The sequence below is a fragment of the Strix aluco genome, chromosome 13 (assembly GCF_031877795.1).
Source record: "Strix aluco isolate bStrAlu1 chromosome 13, bStrAlu1.hap1, whole genome shotgun sequence".
NCBI lineage: Eukaryota > Metazoa > Chordata > Aves > Strigiformes > Strigidae > Strix > Strix aluco.
In genome coordinates this window covers 12,140,194-12,160,776 of record NC_133943.1, presented here as the reverse complement: position 1 = coordinate 12,160,776, position 20,583 = coordinate 12,140,194, and the positions used below count along the sequence as shown (strand labels likewise).

Below are 20,583 nucleotides of genomic sequence, written 5' to 3'. Positions count from 1 at the left end.
AATCTGTGCCCAGAAGCAACAGGGCACTGCAGCAAGGCATCCTACAAGGATGGGGACTGAGAGCCCTGCTTGCATGGCAGCTAACAGAATGACCCTAAAAATTGCAGCTGGAGCAAGTGAACATTTCTTTCCTCCTATTTTGCTGCTGGCTGCACATGAAAAGCCCCTGACTTCTCTGTAGCCTCTGCTATTAGCCAGGTAGCGTGAAAGCTAGCCAGATGTGGAGTTTTTTATTAACCTGTTTACATTTGCAAGTTATGAGGCATCTCATCTGCTGCAAGAGGTGATGGTGCCAGAGTCTCAAATGAACAAACAGGTCAGGAAGCAGGGAGCAAAGAGACAATCTGCTGCTCAGTGTGGGTGGAAAGGGGTCGTTTGATTCCTGGAAGGATTAAACTGACTCGTAAAATAGCCTCATTCAGACAGCAGCATTTGCGAGCGCTGACATCTTAGCTAAACGAGGTTCTTTACCAGCCATTTGAGAAAGCAATTTTACATGCTGCTCTCAAGAGGTTTAAGTTGCCATAATTCATGTTCATACCTCTAACCATGAAAGGATGAAGAAAAGGTTTATTGCAGTTATGTGCAGCAATAATCTTCTCACAGCTCTTTTCTCCAGATTGCTTTAAAGCTTTAGAAACTTTAGAAAGATATTTGGACACATCCTGGGATGTCTGGAGGCAGTGGGATTGTGTGTGCTCTTGGCAAATAAGGCTCACAATTTATCCAGTCCCAAAACCCAGGACTGACCTCAGAGCTCAGTTAATCCAGATACGAAGTCTGGGAGATGGACAAAATCCATCCTGTTAACTTGCTGGAGGCCTGCAGAGTTTAGACAAGCCTCTTAAATGTGGATGGGTAGGTACCTGGGTCTGTGTGTGGCTGGCACATAAGTGTCTGAGCCATAAGTGACTTTGGAAATGTCCTTAGAAAGCAGGGGTGAGATGCTGAGTTTTTGTGGTTTGCAGTAACACTAAAAAGTGGAGGTATGGCACCAGGGAGACCTGCATACAGTTAAGCAGCAGCTCAAGGCCGTCTCTGTTTCTTGACAAAAGACATACTAAATTGCCCTGGCAGGTCTGCATGCAGGTCCCACCAGAGGACCGGTCCCCAGGCTGTGAGGACCTGCAGTGTGGATGCTGCCTGAAGCCCTGTGCTCACTGACAGCCAGAGAAGAGGCTGCTGACAGGTGTGGCACAACCACTGCCTTCAACATGTTTATGTATTAGGGCACTCCAGGCCCTCCAATGTTTTAAATTGGGATGATTAATCGTCTAATCATGAATTCTGTTGGAAACATGTCATTTTGATTCTTACGTTGTTTGGGGATCCAATTCCTCCCCTGACAATTGCTTCTGAAAAGCTGCAGTGTTGTCACTGCCACCCTGCCCCATGTCACCAGGGAGAACAGCTGGGGACTGAGGAGGAATTAAGAAGCCTTCTGCTCTACCGCTGATCTGAAGTTTGGGAAAAGAACCAGCCCTTGGGCCCCTACGCTGCCACATAGGAGACTCCAGATTCCTCTGTTGTCATCCTGTGAAACCCTTGGGAGAATCAGAACCCTCCTTCATCTGTCTTTTTTTCTCCTTGGTTTCTTCGACCTGTCCTCCTGCTGCTCTGCTCCACAGCACCTGCAGGACTGGTACCCACACAGACTGCCTTGCTTTTGCTCAGATCCTCTCTAGCCTTGTCCCATAGCCCCATTCCCAGAGTGCCTGGAGATATTGCAACCCATTACCCATCAGCAAGTTTCATGGAGAGGCCCTGCAACCTGCTCTGGTGCACTTTGTGTTTTGATTTCCCCTGGCCATTCTGCCTGCATTCAGCCTCTCTCCCAAGTAGAGCCAACACCTCCCCATGAGCTGCCACAGGCTCACAGCAACCTTCTGTTCCCACCGTCCAGGTGCAGTCCCTTCCTCTGGTGCCGCTCGATGAATAGCATAAAAGAGAAGAGTGGGAAGAGGAGGACTTTTCATTCTTTATTTGTAGGAACAATTTGTTCGGTGAGAAGAACAGAGCTCTTACAATCACAATGGTGCTCCCGCCGAGCACTGAACACAAAGACTCCCCAAGCAAGCGCTCCACATGCACCGAGCCTGCCGAGCCCCCGTGCTGCTCACGGTGCTCCCTCCACGAGGAGCTGCAGCTCCAGCTCATGGATATGATTTCCAGGCAGGACAGTCCCGTGCACTCTGCCACAGCACAGACCTCTGCCTCCCACCAATCCCCAGTATGGCTGCACAGGCACTACTGGAGCATCACCCACCTCCATTGCTCAGCTTGGGCTTTGCTGAGATGGAGGTTTCGTTGCGTACTGTCCCTAGCAGGCGTTCGCTCCCCACAGGACACGAGGCTGATCCTTGCCAATGCTGGTCCGCTTTCGGCCACATCTCTGCGCCTGCCCCTTTCCTGCATCCCACGTGCTTTGCAAAGAGGGAGAGAGCAGCTCCACAGCCACTGAGGAGACCTGGCATTGCCAGAAGTCCTGGCTGCTCCGCTGGTGGGTACAGATCCCTGACAAACTCTGCACGGCTGAATTAACAACAGGCTCATTCTGTGCCAAGCTATGGGAAGGACAGGGAGCGGCAGCAATCAGGGAGCCAGAGGGGTTCTTGGAGGAGGAAAGAGGAGCGCAGGCCAAATGGTAGAGCCTGATCAGGACATAATGAGCATCAGGTATTTGAAGAGCTTCACTAGGAATAATGGAATGAAGTTTTCAGGAGGAAATGCAGGTGGAATACTAATAGCAGCTCCTGACTTGGACTACAGAGCAATCTCCCAAAGGACAGCACAATAACCCTGGTGTCAGGGCATTTAAAAATAGACCCACCGCACCACCAGTAAATGTAATACATGGAACAAGCCTGAAGGGTCATAGGCAGATGGATTTTTAATACATCTCTTCTATCTCCAACTCTTACAACTCTGCAAGGAAGCAATCAGCAATAAGCAGGTCGCTGCTTTTGGGCTATGCTGGCAACTTATCAGAGCAAGTGTATCCATTTCACCTACTGCAACCTGCTCTTGCACATGAGAGGATTTGTGAGAAAAAGAACTACGATGATCCCATGCATGTCTCTAACCTGAAAACTAATCCCAAAGGCAGTGTTTCCAGTGCATAATAAGTGACTAGAGCCAGCCAGGAATCTTCTGAAGAACAGGTTTTGGTTGGGAAATATTTCCATTCAGCAGTCACACAGGTTTGAACAAAGCCTTGGTGGGGCATCTCAGAGGGAAGAGTATGGGAGAAGCCAGGCTCCCCTGGAGCAGCCAGGAGCCCTGCCAAGGGATGCCCAGGCACCCTGGCTCCCTCCTGAGTGTGGGAGTTGTGGGAGAGCAGCAGGGCATGGGAGACCCCCCCTCTCCCAGAGAAATGGTTCCCCTCTGCACTGGGGCACACAGGCTTTCCATAAAATGGGATACTTGACCATGAGCGGATGCTGCTGGTGTGCCAGTTTTTAGCAAAATGGGTAGGCACAGCCAAGGCTGAGCATAAACTGTTACTGCACAGCTACAGCATTGTCTAGAAAGGCTCGTGTCTGCCAGTCTCAAACTGGCTGTGTTAAATGGGCCTCTACATGGGTATCTTTTGGACTGAGCAGAAAAGACTGCCAGGTATTAAACCTCTGTGAACACGCTGGTAGGAACCTGCCCTGGCTGGGGATTTGGCCCCCTGCAAGTGTCCAAAGCCAGGATGCAGACATAAGTTTGCTTCATTACAGCTGGGAGTGCTGGAAGGGCAGAATCTGGGCAAGCAACTTGCACAGAGACACATACCCTGCACAAGCACAGCTGCACATCTGGTAGAACGGCTCTGCAGAGTTTATGCAGCCTACAGCTGTCCTGCTGTTCTTCCCAACAAGGGTTTGCCCTGCCTGTTCTTAATTCTTGAAAGATCAAAATTGCACGTCCACCCCAGGGAAAGTATTTCTGGTTTAACTGCAGCCTTTTCCTCCTGCCTCATATGCCCACGCCGTGTGCATGGCCAGATCCTGCCCCCTCAAGGCATACACCTGCCCCTTGGCCCGCTCCCCTCCCACAGACACAAGCACATTCCCCCTCTCTCCGTCCTCTCCCGGCTGCAGATGTTTGTGGGGAGGGTGCTCTGTTAGCAGCTTTGCATCAAGCAGCAAGAAAATAAATAAATAAATATGATTGCACATGAGGGAAGGATTTTGCAGCTGGAAGCCCAAGAGAGAAGGTCTGAGATGGGGCTCCCCGCACAGTTCGGTACCAGCATGTTTCGCCCAGGCCTCTGGGAGCAGCTCAGTGAACAGAGACCTGCAGCCGCCCAGCTGGGCACAACAGTCTGCAGCTGGGACACCACCTGCAATTAAAAAGTGCACATTTTCCTCTGGTTTTGAATCAGTTTTTCCTACAATTTCCTGTCTGAGCCTCCATCACTCCCTCCATCTCTGTCTCTTTCTCTGCTGAATGAGATTTTTAAAATCCATGATGCAGGAGCTGAGTGTGCAGCCTGCTGGCATGCTCATTTCCACAGCTACAGGAGAGGAATAGATGCTCTATCATGTTTTGGGGCTCAGGTGTTAAAACTCTGCTCCCAAGTGTGGCTGGTTGTGCTAGCATGTGACTGCTTGCAACTAAAAGAATTGCCAGGCTCAAGCCTTTCTCCTGTATGAAGTCCAGGCATTGCAGTTGCAGATTTGTTGGCATAAGGAGCAAACAAAGGCCACGTTACATCTGCACAGTGCAAAATCAGCCCCATCTAGCAACAGCACTGCACTGGGCAGCACAGCTGTGCACTGGGCAGGATTTGCCCTGTGCTAATACTTCTGCTGTTTGTGAGGGTCTGTGCCCCACATCGCATGCAGTACACATAGGCCTAGAGAGAAAAAGAGGTAGACAGAGAAGACACCAGAAGGAGAAACAAGCACAGAATAAATCAAAACAATCTTCCACATTCCTTCTCGCCCAGTCTTGGTCAGATTCCTGTTTTGTCTGGAGCCCCAGCCAGCACGTGGACAGGCAGCTGTGGGCAAGTCCTGCCAGTCTCCTGACCCAACCATAAGGCAGTGACCTTGCTGTGCCTCTTCCAAACCAGGCACTGGAGATAGCCACGTGGTCCTGATAGCCCCTTCCCTTTTGAAAGTGCTTTCCAAGGATGCTGTGCCAGGGGAACCCCTCAGCACCTTTTGTGGTGATTTAGACATTCACCTCCTTCAGTTCACAGGGCTCCTGTAGCTTCTTTCCAGAGCTGGTTTCACATGCAGTGACTCCTGAAAAGTGCCTCTCTTAGTGCCGGTCCCCCATCTGTGTCCTCCAATGCTTGAAGTGCTGGTAGAGCCTTTCTTGGTCCTCTGGTTATTCTTCATCAGCTTCTCCTTCAGGCGATGCACGATGGGCTATGGGTTGGGATGAAGACATTTGCCAAGGCAATCACTTCCCACAGCATCCCCAGGCTCAGAGAAGCAATGCCATGCTCCCACTCAATCTCTTCAGAGCCCTCATGAGCTCAGGGTGGTGAGGAAGAGAGGTCAGCCCACTCAGCTCTCAACCATTCCTGGACACCCAGGGATCTCTGTGGGACAGACAAAGAAAGAAAAAAAAAAAAGCATCAGTTTAGCACAGTAGAGGTTGGGGTTAGAGGAGAGATTCAGATGCTGAAGCCAGGAGAGAGATTACACTTCCCCAGGACTTGCTGGTCCTGCCCAGTGTACACCATGTCCACTGGCTCTATCTTAGCCTTCAGGCCCACCCCCAGCTGCTGTTGAACACCCCCTGTAAGGCACCAGTGGATGAACAAGCAGCAGGAGCAGCCCACTCTCTCCATGCCGGGTGGACAGAGCTGGGCTCCAGCTTTTCCCTGCCCATACATGCCACCGTGTGCTGCTGCTGCACCTCCTCAAGGGGGGTGGCTTCAGCCCCCGCGGTTTGCAGTGAGGCTGCTACAATGCCGTTGCACTCCTGAGCTCTGTGAGTGGGATGATCGACCAAGCCCTTTGGCACGGGTTGCACCTGGGTGCTTTAGTACCCAAGCAATGATTTTCCTGCAGTAGCTACCAAAAAGCAAAGTTTCTTTGCATGAAATAATTTGAATAGACAGATACATCTCTAGATATACACTCAGGTCAGCTGCCCAGGAGATAAGAACACATTTCCTTCTGGTTTTAATATCTGTGAATCTACAAAAGGGAAGAAACAGCTTTTTCTTGATTGTGGAGATACCCTAATGACAGACACATTAGATGGAAAAATGGGAAATTAATCTTGAGTTACAGAAAGGAACAAGTATTGGATATGCCTGTGCTTTTATTTATCTGCAAGTGATATTTTAATAAGTACATGTCAAAGATTACAGTCTGTGTGTGTGCGGGGAGAAAGCAGCATTTAAAACCAGAACAGATCTGAAGAAACAAAAAAACCATATCTGTTCTCTGGGAACACAATGCTTCTCAGAAGAATTCTGGGTATCCGTGATTAAGTTTTATTTCTTGTGCAAATCAAAGATGAAGTTCCAACATGAGAGAGATGATTTGCCACAGTGTCAGTTGCCAGCATCTCTTTAAAGAGACTACTCACACTCCACCTGCCCTGCAAAGTGTATCTGTTCCTTCCTTCCTTCCTTCCTTCCTTCCTTCCTTCCTTCCTTCCTTCCTTCCTTCCTTCCTTCCTTCCTTCCTTCCTTCCTTCCTTCCTTCCTTCCTTCCTTCCTTCCTTCCTTCCTTCCTTCCTTCCTTCCCTCCCTCCCTTCCTCCCTTCCTTCCTTCCTTCCTCCCTTCCCTCCCTCCCTCCCTCCCTCCCTTCCTTCCTTCCTTCCTTCCTTCCTTCCTTCCTTCCTTCCTTCCTTCCTTCCTTCCTTCCTTCCTTCCTTCCTTCCTTCCTTCCTTCCTTCCTTCCTTCCTTCCTTCCTCTCTTTCTTTCTTTCTCTCTTTCTTTCTCTCTTTCTTTCTCCCTTCCTCCCTTCCTCCCTTCCTTCCTTCCTTCCTTCCTTCCTTCCTTCCTTCCTTCCTTCCTTCCTTCCTTCCTTCCTTCCTTCCCTCCCTCCCTCCCTCCCTCCCTTCCCTCCCTCCCTCCCTCCCTTCCTTCCTTCCTTCCTTCCTTCCTTCCTTCCTTCCTTCCTTCCTTCCTTCCTTCCTTCCTTCCTTCCCTCCCTCCCTCCCTCCCTCCCTCCCTCCCTCCCTTCCTTCCTTCCTTCCTTCCTTCCTTCCTTCCTTCCTTCCTTCCTTCCTTCCTTCCTTCCTTCCTTCCTTCCTTCCTTCCTTCCCTCCCTTCCTTCCCTTCCTTCCCTTCTTTCAGAAACACACAGCCCCAGTATCGCACCTTATTGCCAAGAAGGAGTCTACTTTGCACAAAAGAAGGAAGAAAACTCTTTCACCTTTTGTGTTTCCTCCTCCTAAAAAAACCCCTGTGGACTGCAATTACTTCTGCTGGTGCAGCCTGTGCAGTGAAGTGTGGGCTGGGGCTGGCAATCATTAAACACCAAGCTAAGGAGAAACTGATTTGCTAAATCAGCTGGATTTAGATGACTTGGACACGTTAATTGCTACTGTTTAGGTTTGTACATGTGGCACTGTGGGCTATCAGAACCTAAAGGCATTAGAATGGTAGCCCAGAAATCTTGCGGATCAGGAGCTCTTTAGAGAATCTCTGGGATTTCCCATGTGGAATAAGTAGCTTCACAACTCCAGCAATTTCCACAGGCCCCACAGTCATGCAGCATGGGACCAAGGACTGAGAGTTTAACCAGAAAGGAAAGCCATACCCAGATATGAAGACAATGAAATTAGTGACTTTCTGCAATGCGATATCCTAAGCATGCCGGAGTTTTTCCAGAACAAAACTGGAATCTCTGAGTGAAGTTTCTCTGCCCTTTTTCATCAGCTTGAAGCCAAAAGCCTCTTCTTCAACTATCCTATAGATGGTGCTTGTAAGCTTACAAGGGAACTCGAACTATGCTGTGAGCTCCCAGGGCAAAGCCCCTGTTGTAGGGAGTTCAGATGGGAAGGAGGAGGGAATTCTCTAAACAACTTGCACGTCTGCATTCAGGAAAGAGAGGCATGAAGCAGAGCAACATTATGTTTCTGACTTTGCATCCCTCAGCCTGTGATTTAATTGACTCCTTTTCTAATTGGAAAGAGCTTTGCTCTTTGTAGTAGTGCTACTAACCATTCTCATCCCTCACAGGCCAGACCCCGAGGTCCTGACTTAGCTCTTCATTGGAACCCAAAAGAAGTCAATGTCTCTTGATATCTGGATCTATTATGACACGATTATTGTAACAGTGACTTTCTGGTATTCCAAATCCAAGCCACACACATGAGTTTTGACAGGAGACAGAAGTCCAACGTTCTCTTCCTGCTGCCCCATTGGATGAGCTTCACATTCAAGCTCTGGTTTCTATGGCAATAATCAGAGTTTTGTTTCACGACTGGTAAATCTTCCGCTCCCTGTCAGCGAACGCATCTGCTGAGTTATTCACTGCTAGTGAGAACAAAATGGGTGGGAAAACTGGGGCCATGCTCCCTTAGCTCTCATTTCATGTCCACAGGGCCACCTTCCAGCTGAGTGTGCGGACAAGGAGGTGAGCGTGAGCCTGGGATGCCAAAACCCACGTCTGGAGCTCGGAGCAGCCACCCATCCACTTGGATGTGGGAACTATTTCGTGCACCCAGCCGGGGTTCCCTGGGGCCAGGAGCACGGAGAACAGTTTTATTCCTCCTGCCTGTTGATGATAGCTGTGGCTGGACTCTTGGATAAGAAGTGGAAAGGGAAGAATTGCAGTTCTTCTCTGGTTTCTGAGTTTCTCCTGCTGCCTCCCACCTCTGCCAGCATAGTGGAGGCTGACAGATGGGTAAAGCATGGCCTCAGCTTTTTTAAAAAAAAGAAGGGTGAGATCTTAGTTCCCTGGGACACCCATGGTCCCAACTCGCTCTGTGACACCTCCAGGCTACCTGGTGGTTCACATGGACCCTGTTTCAACTCGCTGGCTTTAAAGCAGTTATGTCACACATGGCTGCATTTCACTGTGTGCAAACCAAGCCACTCCGAGCAAATGTGTGCTATTAAAAAAGAAAGTCACTTATGAACAATTAGGAGACTGGCCAGATGCCAACAGAAGAGGGGTGTAAATCAGCTTGTCTCCACCGGCTTTAATGGAGCAAGGCTCATGGACTCTGAGGCGACCACTGGGATCTCCAATTTCCTGAAGAGCAGCCACCAGAAATCCAGGCTCTCCTTGCCAAAGTCTCTTTAAACAACAAGGTTGTTTGGGAAGCCCTACAGCTTCAAGAGGAAATATCCACTTTTCATCTCCTTCTGCTTAAATTTGCAGTCTGCAGGCTGAAGCCACAGCAGAGCAGAGAAAGGGGCCAGCACCCCTTTTACAGCCAGGCTTTCACTTCTAGCCCTTTAGAGACAAGGTGGGAAAATCTAGAGAAACAAGTGAGTAGGGATTAACACCCTGAATGCTGCCAGCACAGAATGCCTACAACAACTGCTTGTGTCCTCTCAGAGGAGAAAAGTGCAGCCAGCATTCCTACCCCTCCGGACTGGCTCTTTACACCAACTGCAAGGGCAGCTACTCTGTCTTCAGCTAGGAACATCGGTTCTTCCATGGACACTTGCCTGGTGTCCATCAAGCTATGAGGGTATCACTGCCTTGCTCTCCATCATCATCATCATCACAACACAAGCCAAATGGTCAGGTTCACCCCTATATGACTCTCCTGGAATAGTGACAGGCAATGGGACTAATCACTTTACACAGGAGCATTGGTTTATCCTTTCTTTTCATTGATGACCTACTACATGGAGCTCTTTGAGACACAAACTGTGGTAATGGTACAACTCATTTCCATCAACTTAATGCCACTGAAATCCATGGAGTTCTCTCCATCGTCGCCACTGCATCCCAGAGCAAACCCTGGCCTGCTGTTCAGTAACAGTGCTAGGACATGCTGAGCCCAACTACTTTTTCTCTTGTTCTGGTGTAAATCAGCAGCGACATTCTGAAGTCAAGGGAGTCCAAATTTCTTTTATACTGCCATTATGGCACTGACGTCAGTGGAGCTATTTCAGATTTATGCTAGTGTCATTGAGAAAGGAATTAGATCTAATTCATTTACACCACTGTAAAACTGATGTGCAAGGGGAACTGGGTTTGCAGCACACAGCCCCGTCCAGGCACTGATGGAAGACAGGGCTAGCTACCCAAATAACGGCATAATCTGAATAATCCTTATTTATGGTCTCTGAATGTGTGCGCGCACGTAGGAAAGAGGTTTGGAAGATGGCAATTAAAATAAACAGCAGATCACTTATCCTAAACATCTGCCTCGTAAAAGCAGAAAATCAGATGTTGCCCTGGAACGTGTGCTATTTGCTGCTCCGAGTAACACAGAGGGAGCACAGCTCGCCTGACCCCTTCCAACATTTCCTCTGCCCTGAGATCTGAATTCCTCAGGGTTCACAAGTCAAAACATAATATTCAAAACAGAAGTCAGCTGAAGAAACCTTGTAGCCTCTGTTCTTGACCAGTGCCTCTTCACTGGTGGGAAGCTTGGTTTTGCTCACCAGACAAACACAATGAGAGGGATGGACCACCTGCATCCCACAGAGCAAGGGATGTGTGGAGACAGGCCACATACATTCATCTTGCTAACTACGTAACCCATTGGGTATCACTGATTTACCTTCCCTTATTTTGTTTCAGTACATTCCTAGAAGAGGTGAAAGACTAATGATGAAATCAATTCTGGTCATTAGTCATAACACACCCCAGGCCAAGGGCATCCATTCTGCAGGATGGAGATCTGATGAGAAAGTAAAAATGACCTTTTCAATCAGTGGGAATCAACTATTGCCCACATAGTCACAGTAGGACTTTGAAATTCCCCCTAAGGGACATTTCCCAAGGGGTCAAGAAACGGATGAAGAGGGAAAAATTTCCCTCCCTGGCCCTAGGCTGTAGATTGGCTGTAGATTCTCTTAGTGTTTTGCTAAGTGGTTTTGTAAATCTTAGAAGATTACTTCACTTAATTTGAGACATGTACACTGTGGAAATCTCCATCTGAGCTAGTCATCCAGAGAAATGGGCTCCTCTAGGAGTCCAGTCCTTCAGACTAATGTAGCTATCTGCAAGGCAGCTGAGCAGCTCTTCCTGGAAGCATCAACTGGATTCAGGGTGAAGTGAGGGCAGAGCAAAATGGGGTTTCACGCTACAGCCTTCCTGCACGCCAGGCAAAGACTGTCAGCCTTGCATTGCACAGTCTCTGCATCTAAAGGGGGGTCTTCCAACCTAGTAAAGATTGGCTCAGATTCTCCGCTCTTTCCTTTCCTGCCTCTTCAGTCTCTCTCTGGAAACTCTTCCTATTTTATCATGTTTCAGCAACCTGTCATCTACCATTTGCCAACAATTCTTCCTATAACCTTTAAATAGCATATGTTAAAAGTGCAGGGTGTGAAAAGGAACCTAGGGTACAAAAACATGAAATGAACCGTCAGTTGCTTCTTCACAGATCAAGATAAAAGAAGAACTAGTTAATGTGTGATAAGAAGCTGAGGTGTAAGAGGTGCACAAGGAACCCCAGAGTGTACCAATCCCAGAGTTAGGCTACTTTATGACCATACTTACTTAAGAAAGGAAAAAAATTACATCCCCGACCTTTTAGTTTCCTGTAATCCAAACCTGTGCTTTAGGGCATCTCTGTACTTGGCTGTATGAGGTGATGTTCTGGGTGACACATGGTGATGCTGCTTGTTTTGTTGCAGGGCTCTGATACAGCATCTTTCCTCCACAGAGTTCATCCATGACTCCTAGGTACAAGTCACAGCCTTGGGAATGCCTGGCAGTGCCTCTCAACACTTTATAATGCATCCATCAGCTCAGCGGTAGTATTTCTTCCCTGTCATTCTCCCCTGCAACAGTTTGTACTTCTTTTATACTTCTTTCCCATGAGCTGTCCTATGACAGGGATCCAGCAGCTAATGCAACAAAGCCAAACTTTGACACAACTTCCCAGTTAGCGTCAGTTCTTAGCACAGCTTGCTCCCCACTAGCCAGGCACCGATTTAACTTCACATCTCCACTTGTTGGTTGTGGAATCAAGCTTCTCTGAAGACCTAAGTGCTCTTTGTCCCTTATCAGCAGTTGAAGAACACAGATCTCCCACCACTAGGATATCACTCAAATCTGCCAGGGTCTTGGTGAAGATCACTGTCTCTTAAACTGATGCAGATGGCAGTCACGTCACTAAATCCCAAATCTGGATCTTCATTTACTTTGATGAGAAATAATGTCCTTATCAAATTCTAGGTTTGAAGGACTTCTTTTTTTCCTGGCAGAGGATCATCAAAGTAACTCTGGAAAGTAGCCAGAATGTGAACAGCTGCAAAGCAACAGGCTTTTAAAAGCTGGGTTATCTTATTTCTCTCTCGTTTACCTGCCCCAGCTTTTCTGAGGGGGTTGTTTCTTTCTTTTTTTTTTTTAATTTTTGGGAATTGGGAAGGACATTGTTTGCTTTGACTTCTGTAATCATTGAACAGATTGAAGGTGGTTCCCAACAGAGCAACAATTCTCTGTGAAACTATTAAATCAAACTGTAAAATCCTGCAATCTCCCAGCAGGAGATCTTGAGTGTTGGAGAGTTGGGAGCCTTGTGTAATGTTTTTCTGGGGTTTTATGTTTTTTGGCAAATAATGATTTTTCCTCCCTGTGTGTGGTGGAGGTAGTCTTTGCTACTTGCAGGGCTGTCAAAACTACTCACAACAGTGAGGACCCTTCAGTTAAGTGTCACTGGCATTTGAGTGGCAAGCTGCTGGTGATGTGGGCACTACCAGCTCAAGTAGAGAACCACCACCGACTTCTTTACAACTGTGTTTTTCCCCATTAATTCAGAAGTTCTACATTTTCCTGCTACACTATGATTTGTTGCTGTGTAGGCTACTTGCAAATAAACAACCAAAAGAATCAGCCTTTGATGGAAGCTGCTAAGCTGAAAGCAGTCGACGCTCTGATGAGAGAGCATGGCAGGGTTGTTTCTCAGGTTTGATGAGGTTGGATCCCTCTTATGGTCAAGTTGTTCCCCAAGGCTCTGTAGGTATCATTCTGGCCCAGGACTATTTGAAGTGACAGGCTGCCAGCCCCAGGAGACAGAGGTGAACCATCATCAGGACAACCAAATTTAAGGGCCATTATGACAGACATTAAACCCAGCTAATGGTCCTCTGTATGAGAAAGGGCCAGGGATCTGACAAACGTGACAGAAGTGGCATAACAGCAGGTTATTTAGTGCTTGCCTGTCAACGCCTGGAGGGGCTTCACACTAAAAAAAAGTCCTGCATTTTGAAAAATAAACATCTGTGGACATTTGGCCTCAAGCAATGAAAATCCTTCTCCAGACTTAGCGTCATCACTTGTGGAATTCAGGTCTGAACTCTTGATTTCCTCCAACTGCTTCAAATGCTCCAAGGATTTCTGGGAAATCCTGTAAATGGATTTTGGGTGGTCTGCTTAATTGTTTTATGCAAAATAACCTAGGGTCAGCAGAAAATGCAAAATAATTTTTGTTTTAGAAAGTCCAGTAGTGTCATGGGGCAGCTCTCTGGTAACGCATGGAGCGCTCAGCCAGGGTTTTGTTTTCTACCACAAAAAGCAGGGTTATGCTCTCCATACTGCCTTGTGACATGGGGAGATGCTTATATGAGAGGATCCTTCTCAGCTCTGTTGAGGGACTCCATGACTTGGCAGCAGCCACCACAATGCTCCAGTCCTAAATTGTTCTTAAAGGTCTGACTTGAAAGAGCAAACACAGGGAATTAGGATTAATGCTGTCAAGGTCAGGTGGCTTAACAGAAGCCATCATGAAGTCATCACAGTGTTCCTCAAAGCTGCATGAAGCCATCGCAGCGTCCCTCAAGGCTACCTCCATGCTGTATTGGTGCAAGGGTCCAACAGGTAACAAGCAAAACTGCTTCTTTTCCCTGTAAAAGGCTTCCTTTTTACTGAATAAAGCGGGAAGAGTGAGCTTTTCCCATGCCCAGCATATCATTGCTAGTAAAGGGGGACTGAGTCAGATTCAGAGACCCAATCCACCACCAGCAATCTGGCTGGAGTTAAGGGAATGGGAAAGAAGGTCCAGATCTCTGCTTCCGATTCACTGGCAAACATCCAAACCAGCTGTCCCATGGTTGGTCAGAGCACAGAATCACATTCTTAGAGGAATTTGGTGCATTTCCTACATGCATACACCCATAACTGACAGTCACAGCTACCCAGATTGTTCTAACCTAAATTCTGCCTCCTTGAACCAAGCATTTCCATGATGATTATCAGCCTTGAATAAGGGACAGGGACACAGATGGCATTCATGCCAGGTGAAATTGGGCATTACCATCTCTCCCTTTGGAAACACAGAGACTTAAGATCCCCATTTGTGCTTTGCTGTGAGATTTTGTGACACTGCTGTGGTTCCCTTGAGACTCTTCCTGGAGGGAAGAGGCAACAAGAGAGTGCGAGACACAGAGGACGTCCTCCCTTCGTCTGTCACGTGCAGCTCTGCGGCTGTCTCTCTCGCAGACGCCGTTCCCATGCAAGGCTCCAGTGGGGATGATCTCTGATCCCAAGGGCACAAGTGGAATGGCCTCGGATGTGGGAAATGGTTTACAACCAAGTCCCTTATCCTCAGGCAGCCTACGAACCCCACTCTAGCCCCAGGGGCTAGGCAGGGTGCAGGGAGACTGAATGAGACACTTTCACCACACTTAATAATTGCTGCACCCTGCTGAGCTGCCACAGTCCACTCCATAAGACGGAAACTGGTGGCTGCTGGGGTTTCATTTCCTGCTGGGAAGGAGTGGAGCCTGGTGGAGCCTTGCCAGAGAAGGAGACGAGTGGTTTGTGTCCATCCACGTCCAATGCTCCTGCCACCCAGCCCACCTCCAGACTGCTCTTCTCCTTCCTCAATTAAAGCCAGAGCGTGATGTGCATTGGCTGCTGACCCCACGTGATGCCAGAAAGGGTCTGAAGTGAGGCCACATGGAGGAAATGGCTCTTGTGACCCTCTCCGAGAAGGAAGGAGGCTCCTGCCTGCAGCCCCCAGCACCACAGTGTGCAGCTGGCGGCTGGTGTCGGAGCGTGGTCCTGCTGGCGGCTGGGAGGAAGGAGGAAGGGAAGGCATTTATTTGCCTGCTTACGTCAACACAAAAGTATTTATTTCCCTCATTTTCAAAATGGTGTGTTTCATCTGCTGATCTCGAAGCAGTTAGGAAAGAAGCATTATCTCTCCCACCCAGCAGATAAGTGGCTATGATCTGACCAAGGTCGCTTAGCAAGCCAGAGCCACTAGTGATATAAATGTGGTTTCCAAATCTACAGTCTTCAGACAACTCTCTGTGCTCTGACATCCCCTGATGAATGTGTGAGCTAACACTAATGTTAGTTTATGACTAACATGATTAATGAGGTAATGTTGTAACTAGTTTAGACTCTCAGAGACATAGCGGATGCCATTTCACCCACAAATAAGATTCTTTATTGAAATAAATCCCTTCCTTTCCTTTAGAACTTATTCTTCAAAACTGTGTATTATCCACCTGCTTGACTTCTTGAGATTGGGACATGGCAAAGAGGACAAGGAACAGGGCAGCAGCTGCCTGTGAGAGGTAATTATGGGAGAAATTCAGTTCTTGCAATTTCAAATCACTCCATCGTGTTACATAAATTTGTATTCGGCAAGAGGATACAGGCCGTGGGACAGCTCAAAAGCAGCTGGTCCTAAATATGACTTTAGTGATGTATTTTTAAGCATCACCACTTGGGAAGGAAGTAGTCACCAGTTTCTGTCTGCTACTGTCCTCCTGCTGGAGGGGGACCACACCCAGAGATGTGGAAATATTTCAGGGTCTGCCCAGGACAGATTGGGTTTGTTCAGGGGCTCAGGGTGGCTTTTAGCCAGACTGCAGCAGGTGCACAGGGCGAAAGGGAAGCTTCTCTGATGAATGGGAATCAAAGTAGAAAGAGAAACTGGTGAAATGTTAGTGCTGCAGCAGGGCAGGAAGCGTTCTGTCTTCTCAGGAGTGGTTACAGGGCTCATAAAGGTCAGGGTTTCTTTTTCAGAGCCTTAAATTTTGACAACATTTGACCTGGCAAGGTATTGCTGCTGCCATTGGGAATTAAGAGATATGCTGGTGCCCCTTGGGATAGTTGATGGCAGCTCGAACACTTGATGCTGACACGAACGTTAACAGCTTGGAAGGGAGCAGGCAAAGAGAACAGAGGAAAGCAAATGAAAGAGGGAGAAGAAAAGCCACAAGTTTTTGAAGTTTTCTTAAGGCAGGCTTTGAGGGCCTGTACAGTTTGCTAACATTTGGGGAAAGGCAGTTACGTAAATGTAAGTGATTCAGCACAAAGAAACCATCTGGAGACAGCAAGTCCTTCCCCTCTGGTGGCAGCGGTGACTCTGACAGAGTACGTAAATAACACAAAAGCAGTGCAAACAGCATGGCTACCCCTGTCACAGCCCTTTCTCCATAGCCGTGCTGCACAGTGACTGCCTCCCAGGACACAGCAGGACACAGGAGGCTCTAGGGAAGGTGGAAGTGGCATTAACCCTCCCTCAGCTGGCATCCTCCCTGCACACATACCTAACCCGCATGGGGTACAGCATAAAGCAGCTCTCCCCCATGCTGAGGGCTCTCAGCCTGTTTTCTCCACAACAGCAGTTTCTCATCTCTCTTTCCTAAGACTAAAGAAAGGCTGGAGACTCCTGAGCAACAATGCAAGTGTCCTGCTCTTGACAGCCAGGGAGCAGCTAGACATCAGAAAAGGATGCTGAATGTGGCAGAGCCGTGCAGAACTGCAGAGCACAGCACTGAAACCAGACCTGAGGCAGGTGGGTCCCCGCATGACACTGTGTCCCACCTAAGAACAAGCAGAAAGTCTTATTTCAAAGACTGGGCAGCATGTTATGCCCCTCAGACATTCTCCCCATAGACTGTTTCTGAACTGTCCACATAACACAGCTTCAGCATACAGCAGCTATCGGCACTCCTTCCCATCCCCTCCTCACAGTATTTAACCTAATAAAGAACAAACCTATTTTTTACCTCACACAAGAATAACCTAAGAGCAAACACATTCATTTCACCTTGTGTATGCTGGAGTCACACAAACAACTTGAAGGAGAGTGTGAGTGGCAATTATCTGCAATCATGGTTATGTCATTGGTGTTTGGAGGACACTGCTCTTTGGAAGTCCTGCAGCTCTATCATCCCATTAAATTGGTGATAACCGTATTAGAAACACATAACTGTGTGGGCAGGGAGAGAGACTGAGCCCTGGCCATCCTCTATTTCTATCTTGTGCAACAGATCTCCAGTAACTTTTTCAAAAGCAGCTCTGGAGCTTAAAAATTGCCTTGGGTAATCATTCACTCATAGATGAGTAGATGTTACTTGATGAGAGTGAGTCCGATTCTTTTTCCCTTATCCTGCTCACCTATATCAAAGGGTGAAACAGAAAGGTTTGTGCCAGGGCTGATAAATACTCCCAGGGTTTACGTGGCTAAACCTGTGCAGAAAATGTTCAGCCTTACCACGGCCCAGTTCACACTACACTTTGGTTTCCTTCATCAAAGCAAAGCAACAGTCGCCCAAGAGCAGCTGGCTCACCGAGATGCTGCACGCAGCTGATGGTATCACAGGCAGACACAACACAACCCTGCATCGGGCAGCAACCCAGTCCTGCAGTGCAAACAGCATGAAGGCAATGGCCAGGAATCCATGGGTGGAGCAGGCATCACACCTGGGTAAATACAACCACAGCAAAAAGGCCTGTTTTCCCAGAGCCCAGCTTCGAGGTGGTGATTGCACCACAGCAGCCCTCAGGGACTTTACTGCTTTGCTCTCTGGCAAGCACCTTCTTCAGGGAGTGAGCAAATGGTTGGCATCTGCCATGGAGATATAAAAAGACTTCCCTGTGAGGTGGAGCTCGGCTTGTTGATGATCTCATGGTTTCAGTCACGGTGACCTGCTGCACTTGATGGGATGCACCCCTTCCTCCAGTGCCCCTGCCCTTGCCCTCCTTCATCAACAGCTACACCTGTCTTCGGCTGTTTTCAGCCAGGGAGGCTGTGATCACCTAACCCAGGCTTTCCGGTGCAAATCTCAGTTGCGCATAACATAACAGCAAGACCTGTCCTTCTGTCCCCCAGAAAGGGGCTGGAAGTGAGACAACCCTTGCAGAAGTTAACTAAAGGAGAGGAAAAGCGCAGCAAAACCTCTCCAGGAACATGCAAAAATGGCAGGGGCAGAAAATTAAAGGTTACACCGGGTTCTCATTTCAGTGATTTATTTACTGTAATTTCCCTGCTCTTCAAGGAAGGGCCAAATCTTATCTCACAACATCATGACCCTGCAGTAATCGCAGGCTGTGCTGTGGAGCCTAGCTGTAACCTGAAACCCCATTTAAAAATGGATGGTCCATCTGCAGGAATGACAGCCCTGGTATTTACGAGGGGTTCAAGCAGCTCATCTACAGCCCTCTGATGGTCTGATATGGAAGAGCTTTCAAGTTTATTATATTTTAAATCAGTTGCATAGTTATGACAGCATTGAAATCCGAAGGCCTCCAACTTCTTATTGGAGAGTGACCAGCAGCTGTGTAACGTCATCTGATTCTTCCACGTTCGACCCTGAGATACAAGGGCTCACTGCCATGGCAAGAGGACAGAGCAGCGTTCAGGATCACAGGAGTTTCCAACAATGTGATAAAATGGCCAGTAAAGAACCCGTGATGTGCAATGAAAGAGTGGTTTCTGTGGCACAGAAATCAATCCTGCGGCAGTCTGTGTGGAAATCGTAACAGCTTTTCATAAATTACTGGAAGTCAAATGTTAACAACTTCCATGTAAGGAAGACAAAAGGTGGAGCGGGTGAGATGCACCCATATATTCAGCTCTATTATTCTCGCCTCAAAAACCAGTCCAGCCAGCCCTTTAATCACTCAGCAGCTCATCTCTAAATTGTCTCTATTATTATCAATACAGTGCTTGTTATTTTCATCGCCATCCTTTGCAGGAGCTGTGGATGGGGAGGAGGATGCCTGCGGTGAGAAGCATGGCACAGGCACAGGACAAGCAGTGCAGGCAGGGCCCTGGCATGGCTCTGCTGCCCTCCTTGAACAGAGAGCTCAGGAGGAAGGGTCAAAACAGAATAACTGTGAGCAAAGGGGTAAAACAGAGGAGATACAGACATAGGAAATGGTGTGCCTCTGGGGTGTCCCAGATTCTCCTGCCCAGTGAAGAGGTGGGCACCCCATCATCCTGCACAGGACAAACACAGCTTGAAAAACTTTAGGGTGACTTCTGAGCACAATATAACCATCCCTATGTTTACACTATAGCAGAGGAATCCTCCAGAAATGCACAAGATGACCTAACAGGTCTAGTTTCTGTTAGTCATTTACTTGTAACAAACAGCAATTGGAACTCCTGGCTAAAATCACTGGGGGTTTCCTCAGGCAAAGTCCTAGCTTGGACCTGGCTTTGGTGATGCTATAATTAGCATGTGTACAGAAAAACACCCATTAGCATCCTCTGACTTCTCTGGCCCGGTTTGCATTGATGTTCATGATGCAATTGCCTCTTTAGCCTGGCTTCTTGTATCACTGACAGAGGAATGCGGCATCCCTGCATGAATCATGCAAGAAGCAGAGGGGATGGAAGAAAGTCATCTGCAAACACAACCTTTTTTGTCATCAGCTGAAGGAAGGAAAGTTAACTTGTACTTAGGGTTAATGAAAACATGAAGCTTTCACAGGGATTGGAGTAACTTTTAGATTAGGCAGGATGACTCAAGACTGACTGATAAATATAACACAAAATGGCTTTCTACTGCTACTATGCAAGGGTTGCCCTCTTGGTGCAAAGGGGTTTATCCTCTGGCGATCTAGCCCCGGTCCCTCACCCTTTCGGTGGCATAATGACCTAGTGGCAGTTATCTTACAGACAACCTCACCATACCCTAGATGAGCTCTGGCAAAGTAACAAAAAGGTTTAATTGTTAAGTGAAACTGGATCAGGCTGAGGTTCAGATTCCTGCTGCGATAGCCAAGAAATTACAATATCTGACAGTTGTGAAGCATCTTGTCTCCAAACTCCTGGACATCACTTGCAGAGACACTGCCCTTCCAGGCACCGCACGCCTGGCAGGCTCCATTTCGCAGGCAAGTGTGCCGAGGCACGGAGATGTGAAATGAGTCACGGCAGCGGAGCACAGACCTCAGCGCTCTCGGTTTCTAATCTGGGTCCTGCATCGTAGATGTTTGTTACTTCGGAACAAAGTGATACTTTAATGCCATATTTCTTCCTGTGACTCAACAAGCACCTCACATAAAAGCTTTTGTGCTTCAGAGAGGATTGAGGTCTTGAGGAATTATGTACAAAGCCTGAACAAACATTCTGGCACTACCAAGTTGCACGTGTTTCAGTAACAGCAGAGTCTCTACGCAGTGGCAATATAACCCAGATTACTTTTCAGGGAACAGCTACAGACACTGAAGGCTGGAGGTGTCTCCATGTCACTCCAAGGGCACCTTGCACAGCAGGACATCTCCAGCCCAGATCT

The 20,583-nt window shown here is 48.0% G+C and overlaps 1 protein-coding gene across 1 annotated transcript in view; it reads right to left on the bottom strand.

The window, feature by feature from the left end:
* Positions 1 to 1,966: 1,966 nt before the first annotated feature.
* Positions 1,967 to 20,583, bottom strand: part of ADRB2 (adrenoceptor beta 2) — a 37,160-nt gene continuing 18,543 nt past the window's right edge. The window contains exon 2 of the mRNA XM_074838696.1: positions 1,967 to 5,539. Coding sequence (XP_074694797.1) covers positions 5,505 to 5,539 — 35 coding nt within the window. The 3' untranslated portion in view covers positions 1,967 to 5,504. The remainder of the gene's footprint in view (positions 5,540 to 20,583) is intronic.